This window comes from Hyperolius riggenbachi, chromosome 6 (genome assembly GCF_040937935.1).
Source record: "Hyperolius riggenbachi isolate aHypRig1 chromosome 6, aHypRig1.pri, whole genome shotgun sequence".
Taxonomy (NCBI): domain Eukaryota; kingdom Metazoa; phylum Chordata; class Amphibia; order Anura; family Hyperoliidae; genus Hyperolius; species Hyperolius riggenbachi.
The window spans coordinates 282455858-282473365 of record NC_090651.1 but is presented as its reverse complement, the minus strand read 5'-3'; the positions used below and the strand labels follow the sequence as shown (position 1 = coordinate 282473365).

The 17508-nt window shown below is 44.0% G+C and overlaps 1 protein-coding gene across 1 annotated transcript in view; it reads left to right on the top strand.

Moving 5' to 3' along the window:
* Window positions 1–9062: 9062 nt before the first annotated feature.
* LOC137522167 (zona pellucida-like domain-containing protein 1) overlaps window positions 9063–17508 on the top strand; it is a 69111-nt gene continuing 60665 nt past the window's right edge. Inside the window, exon 1 of the mRNA XM_068242199.1 lies at window positions 9063–9111. Within this exon, the coding sequence (XP_068098300.1) occupies window positions 9063–9111 (49 nt within the window). The remainder of the gene's footprint in view (window positions 9112–17508) is intronic.

The following is a 17508-nucleotide window of genomic DNA, read 5'->3' as shown; positions in this document are numbered from 1 at the left end:
ACTCATCCTTCTTGACCTGTCATCAGCATTTGATACTGTCGACCCCACCTTACTCCTACAAATACTTTCAAATGTCGGAATAAAGGGCCTTGCTCTCACATGGTTATCTTCCTACCTCTCTGGAAGGTCCTTCACAGTCTCCTACTCAGATCAGATCTCTTCTCCTCATGCTTTGTCTGTCGAGGTTCCCCAAGGCTCTGTCCTTGGTCCCTTATTTATTATTTATTTATTTATTGTATTTATAAAGCGCCAACATATTACGCAGCGCTGAACATTAATTTAGGTTACAGACAATATTTAGGGGTGACATACAGCAATATGACAATACAGGAATAATAGAAAACCAGATCACACAGCACAGTATGAGTACAAGGTAATGCTTAGTCAGTCACTGGATGGGAGCATGGAGATTAGGCAAGTTAGGTTCACTCAGATACATAGCATGGGTTCACAGTAATGGAGGTGCATGATCAGGTAGGACACAAAAGGAGGAGGACCCTGCCCAAAGGCTTACAATCTAGAGGGAGAGGTAAGGACACGAACGGTAGGGGACCAGAGTTCAGCTGTAGGTTTAGAGCACTTGTGAGGGGTAGTAGGCCAGAGTGAAAAGGTGAGTTTTGAGGGCTTTCTTGAAGATGTTGAAGGTGGAGGAAGGTTCTTGAAGATGGTGGAGGTAGGGAGTTCCATAGTGTTGGAGCAGCTCTTGAGAAGTCCTGGAGGCGTGCATGGGACTGGGTGATGCGGGGGGCGGTTAGGCGAAGTTCATTGGAAGAGCGGAGTGAGCGGCTAGGTGTGTACCTCTGAGTAAGATCGGAAATGTAGGTTGGACAAGTTTTGTGGACAGATTTGTAGGTCAGACACAGTATCTTGAATTTGATTCTGGACTGGATAGGAAGCCAGTGGAGGGATTCTAGGAGGGGATCTGCCGTGGTGGAGCGATGGGAACAGTGGATAATTCTGGCTGCCGCATTCATGATGGACTGCAGTGGGGCTGTTCGGGTCATAGGAAGACCAGACAGAAGGGCATTGCAGTAGTCAAGGCGGGAAATTATGAGGGCATGGATGAGGAGTTTGGTGGTGGCAGAGGTCAGGAAAGCGCGAATCTTAAAGATGTTACGAAGGTGGAAGTTGCAGGACTTTGTGAGGTTTTGGATGTGGGAAGTGAAGGAGAGTGCGGAGTCCAGGGTGACACCCAGACAACGGGCTTAAAGAGGTAGGGCGAATGGTAGTGTGGTTAACAGTGACATGCACATCTGGGAGGTTCATGGATGGCCGGGGTGGGAAGATCATAAATTCCGTTTTGTCTAGATTTAGTTTCAGGAACCTAGCGGACATCCAGGAGGAGATGGCTGATAGGCAGGAGGAGACCTTGTCCATGGTAGTGGTGGATATGTCAGGGGTGTGGAGGTAGATCTGGGTGTCATCTGCATACAGATGATAGTTAAAACCCATGGAGGAGATAACCTTGCCAATGGAGGATGTGTATAGCGTGAACAGTAGGGGGCCAAGGACCGAACCTTGGGGGACTCCCACCGAGAGGTGGTTGGGGTGGACGAGGACTCATTGAAGGCGGTCGTGAAGGAGCGGTTGGAGTGGTAGGATGAAAGCCAGGACAGGGCGAGATCGTGAATGCCCAAGGACTGGAGGGACTGGAGGAGTAGTCCCTTCCTCTTTTCCATCTACATGCATGGTCTTGGTGATTTAATCAACTCATTCGGGTTTCAATACCACCTCTATGCAGACGATACACAATTGTACCTCTCTGCCCCAGACCTTAACTCCCTCCTTAAACGTGTTCCTGACTGCTTGTCTGCTATATCCTCCTTCATGTCCTCTCGCTTCCTAAAACTTAAAATAAGTAAAACAGAACTAATAATTTTTCCACCGTCTCTGTTCACCTCCCTGCCTGAAGTAACAATAAATGTTAATAACACTCCCATAACTTCAGTTCCCAAAGCTCGGTGCTTGGGGGTGATATTCGACTCATCTCTCTCTTTTATTCCTCATGTTCACTCCATAACCAGCTCCTGCCATCTCCAACTCAAAAACATATCTCGCATCCGTCCCTTTCTCACTCAAGACACAACTAAAATGTTAATACATGCTCTCATAATTTCTCGTCTGGACTACTGCAACGTACTACTTTGTGGACTACCTTCTAACAAACTGGCCCCGCTCCAGTCGGTACTAAACACAGCTGCTCGTCTCATTCATCTTTCTTTTTGATCTTCCTCTGCCGACCCTCTTTGTCAAGCTCTTCACTGGCTGCAAATTAAACAGAGGATTCAGTTCAAACTCCTGACCCTAACCTACAAAGCTCTCCACAATCTCTCTCCCCGGTACATATCCTCCCTAATTTCCAGATACATACCCAATCGCAATCTCAGATCGGCACATGATCTTCTGTTGTCCTCCTCTAGAATCAACTCCTCACATTCACGTTTACAAGACTTCGCACGCGCTGCACCCCTCATCTGGAATGCCCTCCCACAACACATCCGTCACTCGCCAACCTTTGTTACCTTTAAACGCTCTCTAAAAACACACTTGTTCCGACAAGCATATGCGCTACCTTAGGCCACTTCTCTTTGTACTAAGACCAAATTGCACTCCTACTAGGTATCCTAAAACACAAATCCTCTATATATTTGCTGCATACTACCCCGCCTCCTGTTCCCCCCCCCCCCCCCCATTCCCTTTAGATTGTAAGCTTGCAAGGGCAGGGCTCTCTCCCCCTTTTGTGTCTTGGTAACCATTATACATTTTATTCGTCATGTTAATTTTATCACTGTCATTGCCAATTCTATAATTTGTATTTTGTATCATTCTTTGTATTTTGTCACTAACTATGTATCTTGTATATTGGTGTACACCATTGTCTGTATTATTATGTACCCCATGTTTGTTTCTTACTTTGTACAGCCCCACGGAATATGTTGGCGCTTTATAAATCAATAATAATAATAATAATAATAATAATAATAATATAGGCTTCTCAGCTATAAATCCATCTGGTCAGTTGTAATGATGTGACGCACATATACATACTGTGCTTATATATCAATACATTACTTGCTTATCAAGTCAACATTTCTGAAAGTTTTTTGCTTGTCTTGCAAAGCGCTTATTTGCAATCCAAGGTTTTATTATGTTATGGTATCTTTTTTTGTGCAAGAGGAAAAAACTCACAATGATACAACAGCTTTCTCTGGATAAAAACCTGCTTCATCAGGCAAAATATAGAAGAGTCAGTATAGTCCAAGCAGTTAAGAAAAGCCCAGCAATTCAGCAGGTTATTAGTATTGTCATACTTAGGTTTCTGGAATCCATTGTACTGAAGAGAGTTGTACAATGAAGAGATCTCATACACTTTGAGAGATCTGATGGAGAAGGGACATTCTTTTGGGTATGGAGAAGTGCACATTTTGAAAAGAGAAGCAAAAACAAGTGAAATAAGTCATCTATTTTAAACTGGGACAGACTTCAACACCATTTATGATCCATATACAATTCAGAGGATTTTCTATATTTGAGGTGGTGTGGGTATTATTGGCAGTGCCATGAAGAGCATTGTAGTAGCTCCAAGATGGGTCATATGCTTTTTGGGGGGAAGGGTTTCTGAAGATCTCTCCTGTTTGTGTTCTTATTTGGTTAACATTATTATATTGTGACAGAGTTTTTTAAATAGCCAATGTATCAACAAAACTTTGTTAAAAACACAAAAAATAGAAAAAGGTGAGGTAGCCTCTTTCCCCCTTTTGTGCTGCTTTTCACCCTCCTTTGGAGGGATGTTCTATTTGGCTCATTTAGTCATTTTGTATCAACAGGGCACAACTGCATCTAGCTGGGCTGGATACCCGAGTGGAGTCAGGTTTGTTCATCTCCACCTGCCTGCAGTGGTTGGTTGGCCGTCTGCAACCTCCTTTTGTGACTACTGCGTTCTACAATTCTCACTAATAAAATTCTTTGTGGCATACTGCACCATCAGGACTCCCGTTGTCTCTGTGTTTTTTCCTCCAGGGTGATCTTGGATCACCTTTATACCTACAGTTCATTTCCAGAGGACGTTGGCTCCATCCAGACACACAGAGTACTCTCTGTTGAAGACCCAAGAACCATGGTTACCATTGACAATTGAATTGAGCATCGCTCCAAACTCTTTGATCAATCTAAATTGATCCTAGACACGTGGATCAAGTACAAGAAAAAAACACAGACTCCGGGCTCTTCACCTTGAACTAGGACATTTAAATATTTTAATAAGTAATAGGGACGTGCTGGAGGGGGTGGGCAAGTAAAACAGCAAAGTCTATTAACCCTCTGTACACTCGCATGAAAATTCTTGTGCTAAAAGCTGGGGTCTTTGTTACTCAAGGTGAGTAGCCTAGATTCTGTGTTTTTTTCCTGTATTTTCCTTGTGGCTAAGATTTTGGCCCTGTTCACACCTAAACGGGAATCGCACGATTCTCCCTAAACGCAAACAGCTAGTCCTATTCTAGCCTATGGAAGTGTTCTCACTGTCATGATCGTGGGCGTTTTGCGATTATCGCTAATCGCAAACGCGTTACCTGCAGTGGTTTGCCAGCAATTCTGGAGCGATCGCGATTAGCATGTATAGAACTGCTAATCGCGATTGCTCCCAAAACGATAATTCGTCCAGTGATTTTTCCGCGTCGTGTAAAAATCATGCCCGCAAAATGCTAGCGGTAATCGCTATCGTTTTGCGATTTCTAGTGTGAACGAGCCTTTAATTTATTAACTTTCCCTCACAGGTGGTCACAATCTAATCCTTACTATAGTCATATGTTCATCGCAGTGTAGGCCAATTTTTTAGGGGGAAGCCAATTTAATTATCTGTATGTTTTTGGGATGTGGGAGGAAACCGGAGTGCCCAGAAGAAACCCACACAGACATGGGAAGAACATACAAACTCCTTGCAGTACTATCAATCACCTAGAACATTCAGTAGAGTTAACAAAAACAGATTACACATTGACATTTCCTCCATGTAAATACGCTTAAACTGTTTAAAATTTAAACCAGAACATCCCAAGAAAAAATAAAGCATCTTTCTATGGGTTATCTTCATGAGAGGAAAGAATCTGGTCTACAGTAGCTGATGTTCCAGTAAATGAAACCTTCTGTCAGGCTTCTTTGAGAATAAGATGCAATAAAAGGTTGCCCTCTAGTGGTTTAACTTTCCCAAGCTTCATAGCAAAATCCAAGTAATGCAGATTACCTGGCTGTCATGCTGAGCCTCTGTTTCTGATACTTCCAGCCATAGATCCTGAAAAAGCATGCAGATTAGATATTTCTGACTAAAGTTTGACTGGATTAGCCCGACCTGCGAAATTTGGGCACACGCCTCAGTGAAAGTTTGCGCTCCCCATAGGCGCCTACGCAAATATCGACTCTGAAGGAAAAATTTAGTAACCTGAAAATTACCGTGCTTTTTGGATGTTTCGTCAGATTGGCATGGGGGGGGGGGGGAGGGGGGAACCTTTAAGGTTAGGCATGAGAGGTCGGTGGTTAAGGTTAGCCATGGGGGGCGGGTAGGATACCAGAGCTAAAACAAAAAGTAAAAACATTCTCCTCCCCCCCCTTACTTGTGCACATGCCCACTGCATGTACTCTTGACGTCATATGCATGAGCAGAGCGCCCCCAGCTGTGCGATCAAGGACATGCGCAGCTAGGCCGGCACCTGCACACTAATGCTCGACCTTACGGACCAGGAAGTAGCTGCAAGTAAGGAGGAGGGAGGAGGAGAACGGGAGAGCGATGGGCATGAGAACTACTTCATATACATGCCTGCTCCCCCCGTTTTTACTTTTTGTTTCAGCTCTGGTATCCTTTAAAGGATCTCTGTCACGAAAATCTTAAAATGTAAAATATACTGTATGTAAACATATACAAATAAGAAGTACGTTTCTTGCAGAGTAAAATGAGCCATAAATTATTTTTCTCCTATGTTGCTGTCACTTACAGTAATTAGTAGAAATCTGACATTACCGACAGATTTTGGACTAACCCATCTTCTTATGGTTGGGTTCTCAGGGTTTTCTTTATTTTTAAAAGCACGTTATTTTTAAAAGTTGCTCCGTGAGCAAGGAGGCTGGCCAGCATCTTTGTATAAATCTTTTTCAGGGAATGTCTTTATAAAGAATAAAGGCCATGCTGAGAATCCCCCATGAAGAGATGGACTAATCCAAAACCTGTCAGTAATGTCAGATTTCTACTACCTACTGTAAGTGACAGCAACATAGGAGAAAAGTAATGCATGGCTCATTTTACGCTGGAAGAAATGTACTTCTTGTTTGTATGTTTGTATGTGTTTTACATTTTAAGAGTTTTGCGACAGTTCCTCTTTAACCACTTGACGCCCACAGTGCTAACCCCCCCTAAAGACCAGGCCATTTTTTGTTGTGCTGGGCTGTGTAGGCTTTTCAGCCTCCTGCACAGCCCAGCTTGGGAGCCCAGCGATCGGACTCACCTTCTTTTTTTTGTCCCTAAGGGGACATGCCGCCGGAGGGGTCCGATCGCTGCAGCACTTTTTCTTTTCCCTTCAGCCTTTACAAGTCTCTCTCTCCCTCCCTCCTCCCTCCCCTCCAGTATCTGATTTGGAACATGACGCTGATCCGTCCTGTTCCGCCTCTCATAGGCATCAGCCTATGAGAGTACAGAGCTCCCCGGCCAAGCAGAGGCCGGGGATTGCTGGGATTTCTTTCCCCTTTCGTTTACAAGCAGCCTGCTAGCCGCGATCGGCGGCTAGCAGGCTAATGACGGAACTCCGTTCCGTGAGGTGGCAGGGAACGATCGCGCATGCGCACGGCCGTTCCATGGGAAACTGCAGCCCCAGGACTTGACGCCAATCGGCGGTAGGCAGTCCTGGGCCTGCTGCCGAGGCCACGCCCATCAGCGTTAGGCGGTCCCCAGGAGGTTAAGGTTAGCCGTGGGGGGAGGGGGTGGTGGATAAGGTTAGCCATGGGGGATGGGTTGTTAAGGTTAGCCGTGGGAGTAAATGGTTAAGGATAGGCATCTGTAGATTGGGGGGGGAGGGGGGTGGGGTTCAGTGTGAAAATAGGGTTATTAATTGCCAGTGAAGCCGTTTCAGCTTCACCGGGCACCCTTTTTTCCTCTGTGCCCTTTTTGCATACATGTGCTTGTTTCAGGTGTAAATATCTTTACTGGTGAAAAAAAATCATCTGTGAATTATAATTATATGTTAATTGGGGGATATTGTAATTGGTTTATATGAGTGATATTGTAATTACAATTATTCTTTAAGATGAGAAATGTCAAAATGGTAAATACCCGGTATTTTTTTTTCTAAACAAAGAAAAAAATAAATTGACGTCTTGTGACATAATATTGCCCTGTTTTTGTTACTGTTTTTGAATTGCTATGCTGCTATTGATTTCTCTTGTTCCAAATATCATGTGTCTTATTGTTCATGTAAATATGAATTATATATGAACGTAGTTGCTCAGTTCTTATTTTCGGTCCTAAAGGGAGAATTAATATTATAAACCTTCTTGATTTGAATTCCTCTTTTTTTAAATCATATACCACAATGCATCCTTGTTTGCTAAATGGGCAGGTATGTCCAGCCCTATATGTTACAGTGCTCAGAGCCATGTTCCCATCCTACTAGCTTTTCATTGTTCCTAGATAGTGATACATATCAGTAGGATACTGACACAGAATCTGATATGCTCTGACCACTCTGCCCATTGTCTATCTGCAAAGAAGTATGCTACGCATGAAACAATAGACTGTCTGCAGCCCCCCAGTTAGAATATGAACTGCTGTCTGAAAAGAACACTTTCACATACTCTCGGTATAAAAGCTATGTAGACATACATACTGTCAACAACGTGGTTAAACTCACCAAGATGACTTTGTCAGGTAAGAATAATGCACTAGTCAGGCTTCATAGCTGGTAATTCACCACTGTCAGCCATACAGCTAAAGATAAAGGCCTCCAAGATGTACAGTATGTTAGCTTTAAAAGAAATATGTTACAAGTGGCATATGGGGGCTGATTCCTTCTCTGCTCTTACTATCTGCTAAGCACATCAGGGCCCATATGCAATTCACTTTTTCTCCTGAGTTTTCTCCCAGGAGATAATTTTTCATCTTCAATTTAAATGAACTTTTTAGCACTTTGCAATGGAAAAAGTACCAAAAAGTAAGTGAAAAATCACTGCCAAAATTATTTTGAGTATTTGTTTGCTTGTTGGTGGTGGAAAAGGCATTTTATTTACAAGTTGTGAAAATATCACCTAGGAGAAAACACAGGTGAAAAAGTGAGTTGCATATGGGCCCAGAGGTGTTCTTAGTCAAGTATAACTCCAATGGCTGCATGCAGAGAGTAATAAAGTAAATTGTGTGTTTTTTTTAATTACTATTATTTTTATAGTGTCTGAAGCTAATGTATGAGATAAACAAATAAGGAGAGATAATTCCATGAGATAAACAGATATGGTGGGATAAATCATGAGTTAAGTCAGTTAAAGGACCACAGTTGCGGAAAAGTTGTAAAAATTAAAATACATGTAAACGCATACAAATTATAAGTTCATTTCCTCTAGGGTAAAATGAGCTATACATGACTTTTCACCCATGTTGCGTTACTTACAGTATTTTTGAACTTGGATTTTGAGTATTTCGTTTATTCATGTTCATTAGCAGACTGTTTTGGAAGTTGATCTGAGCAACTGCAGTTTAGTAAGCATGTTTGTAAATAAATGAATAACTAAGAATCCCCCATGGGGAGATGGACTAGTCCAAAACCTGTCAGTTCTGTCAGATTTCTACTATCTACTGAAAGTGACAGCAGCATAGGAGAAAAGTAATGTATGGCTCATTTTACTTTGGAAGAAACATACTTCTTGTATGTGTTATCTCTCCTTGAATTAATCCTTTAAGGAGAGCTAAATCAGACGTTAAAGTGTTCCAGAGCTTTGGAGAGATACGCAAAGAGCACACTTCTCTTACATCAGACTGGAGCCGACTGACGGAAGTGTGGGGACCCAGTTCCCAAAGCTGCAGGCAGCAGAGGATGGCGGCGTGGCAGAGATCTGCCCAGATGGAGCTGGAGGAAGCCCTAGGTATGTGTAAATCTTTTTATTTCATTCAGCTCTGAGTCCCTTTAAGCTAGATAAAAAGAGATAAATCATGAGTTAATCTAGATAAGGAGAGATAAATACAAGTTAAGTTATTTAAGGAGAGATAAATTGTGTGTTAATAAGTAAGGTGAAATAATTCAACAGAAAAGCTTTGTGAATGAGCCTAATAGTCTCATGATTGACTATGAATCAGAGAAGCTCAAAATCTATTCCATACTATCATAGTCTAAGGACAGTTTTTTTGGGGGGGCAAAGCAAGTTATTGCTGTACTGTGTTTACAAAACTTCCCTGAGATCTGCCACTCTGGTGTAGAGAGAACTTGGGACTGGTTCCTTACTGTCTGTACATTACTGGACTCCTCAGTACCTTCTTATCTGCTGTCTGACCTGTGCTTATTTAGATAAAAGCAGGTCTCAAAATGTACCTGCATGTGAAACTAATTATAGAAATATCTGTTGAATATGATGTTATTATGTTACCGGTATGTAATATTTGATTTGCATGCATGTTTATAGCACAAACCTGGTGGAAACTGAGACTGCCTTATATTGATAACTGTGCAAAAGGTTTTTTATGTCGCACTCATCTTTGTATATTGTTAAATGGCTTACAATATGCATATTCAACACTATAGCAATTACTACAGTTTATAGAGTCAAACCATTGTTTCTATGGAATGCAACTGTAGTACAAATTTAGAATACACGGATATATATATATATATATATATATATACTAGTGACTAGGTCTGTCACCGCGCATATCAGCGCGCACACGCCAGCCCCTTCTGGCCCCGTCCTCCCATTCATTTTCTCTGCAATTGACAATTGAATTTTATAGTTTATTTAATAAGTAGGATATATACAGTATATAATGTGTGTGTTAACCACTTGCCGACCGCCCACAGCCCATGGGCGGCGGCAAAGTGGACGCCTAAAGGACCGCAATATGCCTTCAGGCGGCGCGTCCTTTAGGCATGCGGGGGGAGCGATCGCGTCATTGATGACGCGCGCTTCCCCCGGCAACTGGCTCCGCCCACCCGCCGTAACATCCCGCCGGCCATACGGAAGCGCCGGCGGGATGTTAACCCCGCGATCGCCGCTACAAAGTGTATAATACACTTTGTAATGTATACAAAGTGTATTATACAGGCTGCCTCCTGCCCTGGTGGTCCCAGTGTCCGAGGGACCACCAGGGCAGGCTGCAGCCACCCTAGTCTGCACCCAAACACACTGATCTGCCCCCCCCCCGCCCACTGATCGCCCACAGCACCCCTCAGACCCCCCCCCTGCCCACCCCCCAGACCCCTGTTTGCACCCAATCACCCCCCTAATAACCCATCAATCACTCCCTGTCACTATCTGTCAATGCTATTTTTTTTTTATCCCCCCCCCTGCCCCCTGCCCCCTGCCCCCTCCTGATCACCCCCCCCACCCCTCAGATTCTCCCCAGACCCCCCCCCCCCCCTGTGTACTGTATGCATCTATCTTCCCTGATAACCTGTCAATCACCCGTCAATCACCCATCAATCACCCCCTGTCACTGCCACCCAACAATCAGCCCCTAACCTGCCCCTTGCGGGCAATCTGATCACCCCTCCACACCAATAGATCGCCCGCAGATCCGACATCAGATCACCTCCCAAATCCATTGTTTACATCTATTCTCTCCTCTAAACACCCACTAATTACCCATCAATCACCCATCAATCACCCCCTATCACCACCTGTCACTTTTACCTATCAGATCAGACCCTAATCTGCCCCTTGCGGGCACCCAATCACCCGCCAACACGCTCAGATTGCCCTCTGACCCCCCCTTATCAATTCGCCAGTGCATTAATTACATCTGTTCTTCCCTGTAATAACCCACTGATCACCTGTCAATCACCTGCCAATCACCTATCACCCATCAATCACCCCCTGTCACCCCCTGTCACTGCCACCCATCAATCAGCCCCTAACCTGCCCCTTGCGGGCAATCTGATCACCCACCCACACCATTAGATCGCCCGCAAACCCGCCGTCAGATTACCTCCCAAATGTATTGTTTACATCTGTTATCTTCTCTAAACACCCACTAATTACCCATCAATCACCCATCAATCACCCCCTATCACCACCTGTCACTGTTACCTATCAGATCAGACCCTAAGCTGCCCCTTGCGGGCACCCAATCACCCGCCCACACGCTCAGATTGCCCTCAGACCCCCCCCCCCCTTATCAATTCACCAGTGCATTAATTACATCTGTCCTTCCCTGTAATAACCCACTGATCACCTGTCAATCACCTGCCAATCACCTATCACCCATCAATCACCCCCTGTCACAGCCACCCAACAATCAGCCCCTAACCTGCCCCTTGCGGGCAAACTGATCACCCACCCACACCAATAGATCGCCCGCAGATCCGACATCAGATCACCACCCAAGCGCAGTGTTTCCATCTATTCTCTCCTCTAAACACTCACTAATTACCCATCAATCACCCATCAATCACCCCCTATCACCACCTGTCACTGTTACCCATCAGATCAGACCTTAATCTGCCCCTTGCGGGCACCCAATCACCCGCCTACACGCTCAGATTGCCCTCAGACCCCCCCTTATCAATTCGCCAGGGCATTATTTACATCTGTCCTTCCCTGTAATAACCCACTGATCACCTGTCAATCACCTGTCAATCACCCATCAATCACCCCCTGTCACTGCCACCCATCAATCACCCCTGTCACTGCCACCCATCAATCAGCCCCTAACCTGCCCCTTGCGGGCAAACTGATCACCCACCCACACCAATAGATCGCCCGCAGATCCGACATCAGATCACCACCCAAGCACAGTGTTTCCATCTATTCTCTCCTCTAAACACCCACTAATTACCCATCAATCACCCCCTATCACCACCTGTCACTGTTACCCATCAGATCAGACCCTAATCTGCCCCTTGCGGGCACCCAATCACCCGCCTACACGCTCAGATTGCCCTCAGACCCCCCCTTATCAATTTGCCAGGGCATTATTTACATCTGTCCTTCCCTGTAATAACCCACTGATCACCTGTCAATCACCTATCAATCACCCATCAATCACCCCCTGTCACTGCCACCCATCAATCACCCGCTGTCACTGCCACCCATCAATCAGCCCCTAACCTGCCCCTTGCGGGCAATCTGATCACCCACCCACACCAATAGATCGCCCGCAGATCCGACGTCCGATCACCTCCCAAGTGCAGTGTTCACATCTGTTCTCTACCCTAAACACCCACTAATTACCCATCAATCACCCCCTGTCACTGCTACCTATCAGATTAGACCCCTATCTGCCCCTAGGGCACTCAATCACCCGCCCACACCCTCAGAATGCCCTCAGACCCCAGCCCTGATCACCTCGCCAGTGCATTGCTTGCATCTATTCCCCCCTCTAATCACACCTTGAGACACCCATCAATCACCTCCTGTCACCCCCTAGCACACCTACCCATCAGATCAGGCCCTAATTTGCCCCGTGTGGGCTCCTGATCACTCAGCCAAACCCTCAGATCCCCCTCAGACCCCCTTCCGATCACCTCCCCAGTGCATTGATTGCATCTATTTTCCCCTCTAACCACCCCCTGAGACACCCATCAATCACCTCCTGTCACCCCCCTAGCACTCCTATCCATCAGATCAGGCCCAATACAACCTGTCATCTAAAAGGCCACCCTGCTTATGACCGGTTCCACAAAATTCGCCCCCTCATAGACCACCTGTCATCAAAATTTGCAGATGCTTATACCCCTGAACAGTCATTTTGAGACATTTGGTTTCCAGACTACTCACGGTTTTGGGCCCGTAAAATGCCAGGGCGGTATAGGAACCCCACAAGTGACCCCATTTTAGAAAAAAAGACACCCCAAGGTATTCTGTTAGGTGTATGACGAGTTCATAGAAGATTTTATTTTTTGTCAAAAGTTAGCGGAAATTGATTTTTATTGGGTTTTTTTCACAAAGTGTCATTTTTCACTAACTTGTGACAAAAAATAAAATCTTCTATGAACTCGCCATACACCTAACGGAATACCTTGGGGTGTCTTCTTTCTAAAATGGGGTCACTTGTGGGGTTCCTATACTGCCCTGGCATTTTAGGGGCCCTAAACCACGAGGCGTAGTCTAGAAAACAAATGCCTCAAAATGACCCGTGAATAGGACGTTGGGCCCCTTAGCGCACCTAGGCTGCAAAAAAGTGTCACACATGTGGTACCGCCGTACTCAGGAAAAGTAGTATAATGTGTTTTGGGGTGTATTTTTACACATACCCATGCTGGGTGGGAGAAATTTCTATGTAAATGGTCAATTGTGTGTAAAACAAATCAAACAATTGTCATTTACAGAGATATTTCTCCCACTTAGCATGGGTATGTGTAAAAATACACCCCAAAACACATTATACTACTTCTCCTGAGTACGGCGGTACCACATGTGTGGCACTTTTTTACACCCTAAGTACGCTAAGGGGCCCAAAGTCCAATGAGTACCTTTAGGATTTCACAGGTCATTTTGCGACATTTGGTTTCAAGACTACTCCTCACGGTTTAGGGCCCCTAAAATGCCAGGGCAGTATAGTAACCCCACAAATGACCCCATTCTAGAAAGAAGACACCCAAAGGCATTCCGTTAGGAGTATGGTGAGTTCATAGAAGATTTTATTTTTTGTCAAAAGTTAGCGGAAAATTGATTTTTATTGTTTTTTTCACAAAGTGTCATTTTCCACTAACTTGTGACAAAAAATAAAATCTTCTATGAACTCACCATACTCCTAACGGAATACCTTGAGGTGTCTTCTTTCTAAAATGGGGTCATTTGTGGGGTTCCTATACTGAACTGGCATTTTAGGGGCCCTAAACCGTGAGGAGTAGTCTGGAAATCAAATTTCGCAAAATGACCTGTGAAATCCTAAAGGTACTCATTGGACTTTGGGCCCTTTAGCGCAGTTAGGGTGCAAAAAAGTGCCACACATGTGGTATTGCCATACTCGGGAGAAGTAGTACAATGTGTTTTGGGGTGTATTTTTACACATACCCATGCTGGGTGGGAGAAATACCTCTGTAAATGACAATCTTTTGATTTTTTTACACACAATTGTCCATTTACAGAGTTATTTCTCCCACCCAGCATGGGTATGTGTAAAAATACACCCCAAAACACATTGTACTACTTCTCCCGAGTACGGCGATACCACATGTGTGGCACTTTTTTGCACCCTAACTGCGCTAAAGGGCCCAAAGTCCAATGAGTACCTTTAGGATTTCACAGGTCATTTTGCGGAATTTGATTTCCAGACTACTCCTCACGGTTTAGGGCCCCTAAAATGCCAGGGCAGTATAGGAACCCCACAAATGACCCCATTTTAGAAAGAAGACACCTCAAGGTATTCCGTTAGGAGTATGGTGAGTTCATAGAAGATTTTATTTTTTGTCACAAGTTAGTGGAAAATGACACTTTGTGAAAAAAACAATAAAAATCAATTTTCCGCTAACTTTTGACAAAAAATAAAATCTTCTATGAACTCACCATACTCCTAACGGAATACCTTGGGGTGTCTTCTTTCTAAAATGGGGTCATTTGTGGGGTTCCTATACTGCCCTGGCATTTTAGGGGCCCTAAACCGTGAGGAGTAGTCTGGAAATCAAATTCCGCAAAATGACTTGTGAAATCCTAAAGGTACTCATTGGACTTTGGGCCCTTTAGCGCAGTTAGGGTGCAAAAAAGTGCCACACATGTGGTATCGCCGTACTCGGGAGAAGTAGTACAATGTGTTTTGGGGTGTATTTTTACACATACCCATGCTGGGTGGGAGAAATAACTCTGTAAATGGACAATTGTGTGTAAAAAAAATGAAAAAATTGTCATTTACAGAGATATTTCTCCCACCCAGCATGGGTATGTGTAAAAATACACCCCAAAACACATTCTACTACTTCTCTTGAGTACGGCAATACCACATGTGTGGCACTTTTTTGCAGCCTAACTGCGCTAAGGGGCCCAAAGTCCAATGAGCACCTTTAGGCTTTACAGGGGTGCTTACAAATTAGCACCCCCCAAAATGCGAGGACAGTAAACACACCCCACAAATGACCCCATTTTGGAAAGTAGACACTTCAAGGTATTCAGAGAGGGGCATGGTGAGTCCGTGGCAGATTTCATTTTTTTTTTGTCGCAAGTTAGAAGAAATGGATTCTTTTTTTTTTCTTTTTTTTTTTTACAAAGTGTCATTTTCCGCTTACTTGTGACAAAAAATAATATCTTCTATGAACTCACTATGCCTCTCAGTGAATACTTTGGGATGTCTTCTTTCCAAAATGGGGTCATTTGGGGGGTATTTATACTATCCTGGAATTCTAGCCCCTCATGAAACATGACAGGGGGTCAGAAAAGTCATAGATGCTTGAAAATGGCAAAATTCACTTTTTGCACCATAGTTTGTAAACGCTATAACTTTTACCCAAACCAATAAATATACACTGAATGTTTTTTTTTTAATCAAAAACATGTTTGTCCACATTTTTCGCGCTGCATGTATACAGAAATTTTACTTTATTTGAAAATTGTCAGCACAGAAAGTTAAAAAAATCATTTTTTTGCCAAAATTCATGTCTTTTTTGATGAATATAATAAAAAGTAAAAATCGCAGGAGCAATCAAATAGCACCAAAAGAAAGCTTTATTAGTGACAAGAAAAGGAGCCAAAATTCATTTAGGTGGTAGGTTGTATGAGCGAGCAATAAACCGTGAAAGCTGCAGTGGTCTGAATGGAAAAAAAGTGGCTGGTCCTTAAGGGGTAGAAAGACTGTGGTCCTCAAGTGGTTAATATTCCGTTTCTTTTTCTATTGTTTGCGAAGAGTGATGTTACTATTTCTAGTTATATTACATGTTTATCGGCTCACCAGCATTCTTTGTAATCTCTGCTCACTTTACACTGAACCCCAGTCACAGCTTTTTAAAAATAATGTACGACTGACTGTTAGAGGAAAGTGACCGGTAAATATTTTCATGTATTTCATTACTTTTTATGAATTTACATTGGCTTTTCAGTATGTGATCATGGTGCTTATCAGATCTGCCTTTAAAATATATTACAAATAGGCAAAATAACCGCGATTCAGAGGAGGAAAAACTGCTTAGATCGCTGTTACTTTTTTAATCAAAGGAAAACTCTGGTTAAAATTTTTTTTTTCATTTGTTACTTTATTACTATTTACTTTTTTTCCTGAGGCCGGTTTCAGACTAAAGATTGGCGCCAGCGAGGGGTGCGGTCCGTGGAGCGTACAGCACACACCACAAACAGGCCATCGGGGATTACCACGTTAGTATGCGGTGATCCCCTTCTGGGTGACATCCAAACAGGAAGGGATGCTCGCTTGCGCTCACTTTAGGAAATACGGAAGTGCATGGAAGCGTATTGTAAAAAGTACACTTCCGCGCATGTGCGCCGCACGCCCACTGCTATGATTTCTAACATCCCTACGTCCCCATAGACTTACATGACTTAAGGTCCGCCACAGCTCGACGCATAACCGCGCGGTAACGTAGGTTTGTCCGAGTGTCAGGAATGTGGCGTTTACATCACTTCCATCGCATCGCGCCCTTCCGCGGTAGTATGAAAGCCCCCCCAGACTTTCATTGCCCTACTGTGTGGTGTGGTAAAATTACCGCACTGCACCGCCCCAGTCTGAAACCACCCTTATATTATAGCTCTGTCTTTTACCCAGGTGGAAAGATTTCCAAATACCTTCAATTGTGTAGCTTTTTTCATGGAAAAGAGCTGAGGAACATTTTCCCCAAGTCAGACACAGGCAGCAGTAAAAATCTGTTTATGCTCTAAATTGAATAACATAAATGTAATCAGGAATAGAACAACAGCAATACTTACTGAATTAATGAGTTTGCAACTGTGTAGGGAAGGGCCACTAGGATAATAAAGGTCATACAGAACTTCACTTATGGCAGGCTTACTGAGGACCCGAGGTAAATGTATTAACTCTTTAGAAGTGATGTTTGGGTGGAATGTGATCACCTTTTATAAATATATATAAATATAATTTAACACCTAACACTAACCTAACACTCAGATCCTGACCTTACCCTTTTGACTCCTAACAGTGCCCCCCCTCCCCTCTCCACTCCTAACACTAATCCTCCCCACTCATAGCACTAACCTCCCCCCTCCCACTTATAGCACTAACCTTCACCCTCTCCACTCCTAACACTTACCTCCCCCCTCTCCACTCCTAACACTAATCCTCCCCACTCATAGCACTAACCTCCCCCCTCCCCACTTATAGCACTAACCTCCCCCTTCTCCACTCCTAACACTAACCTCCCCCCTCTCCACTCC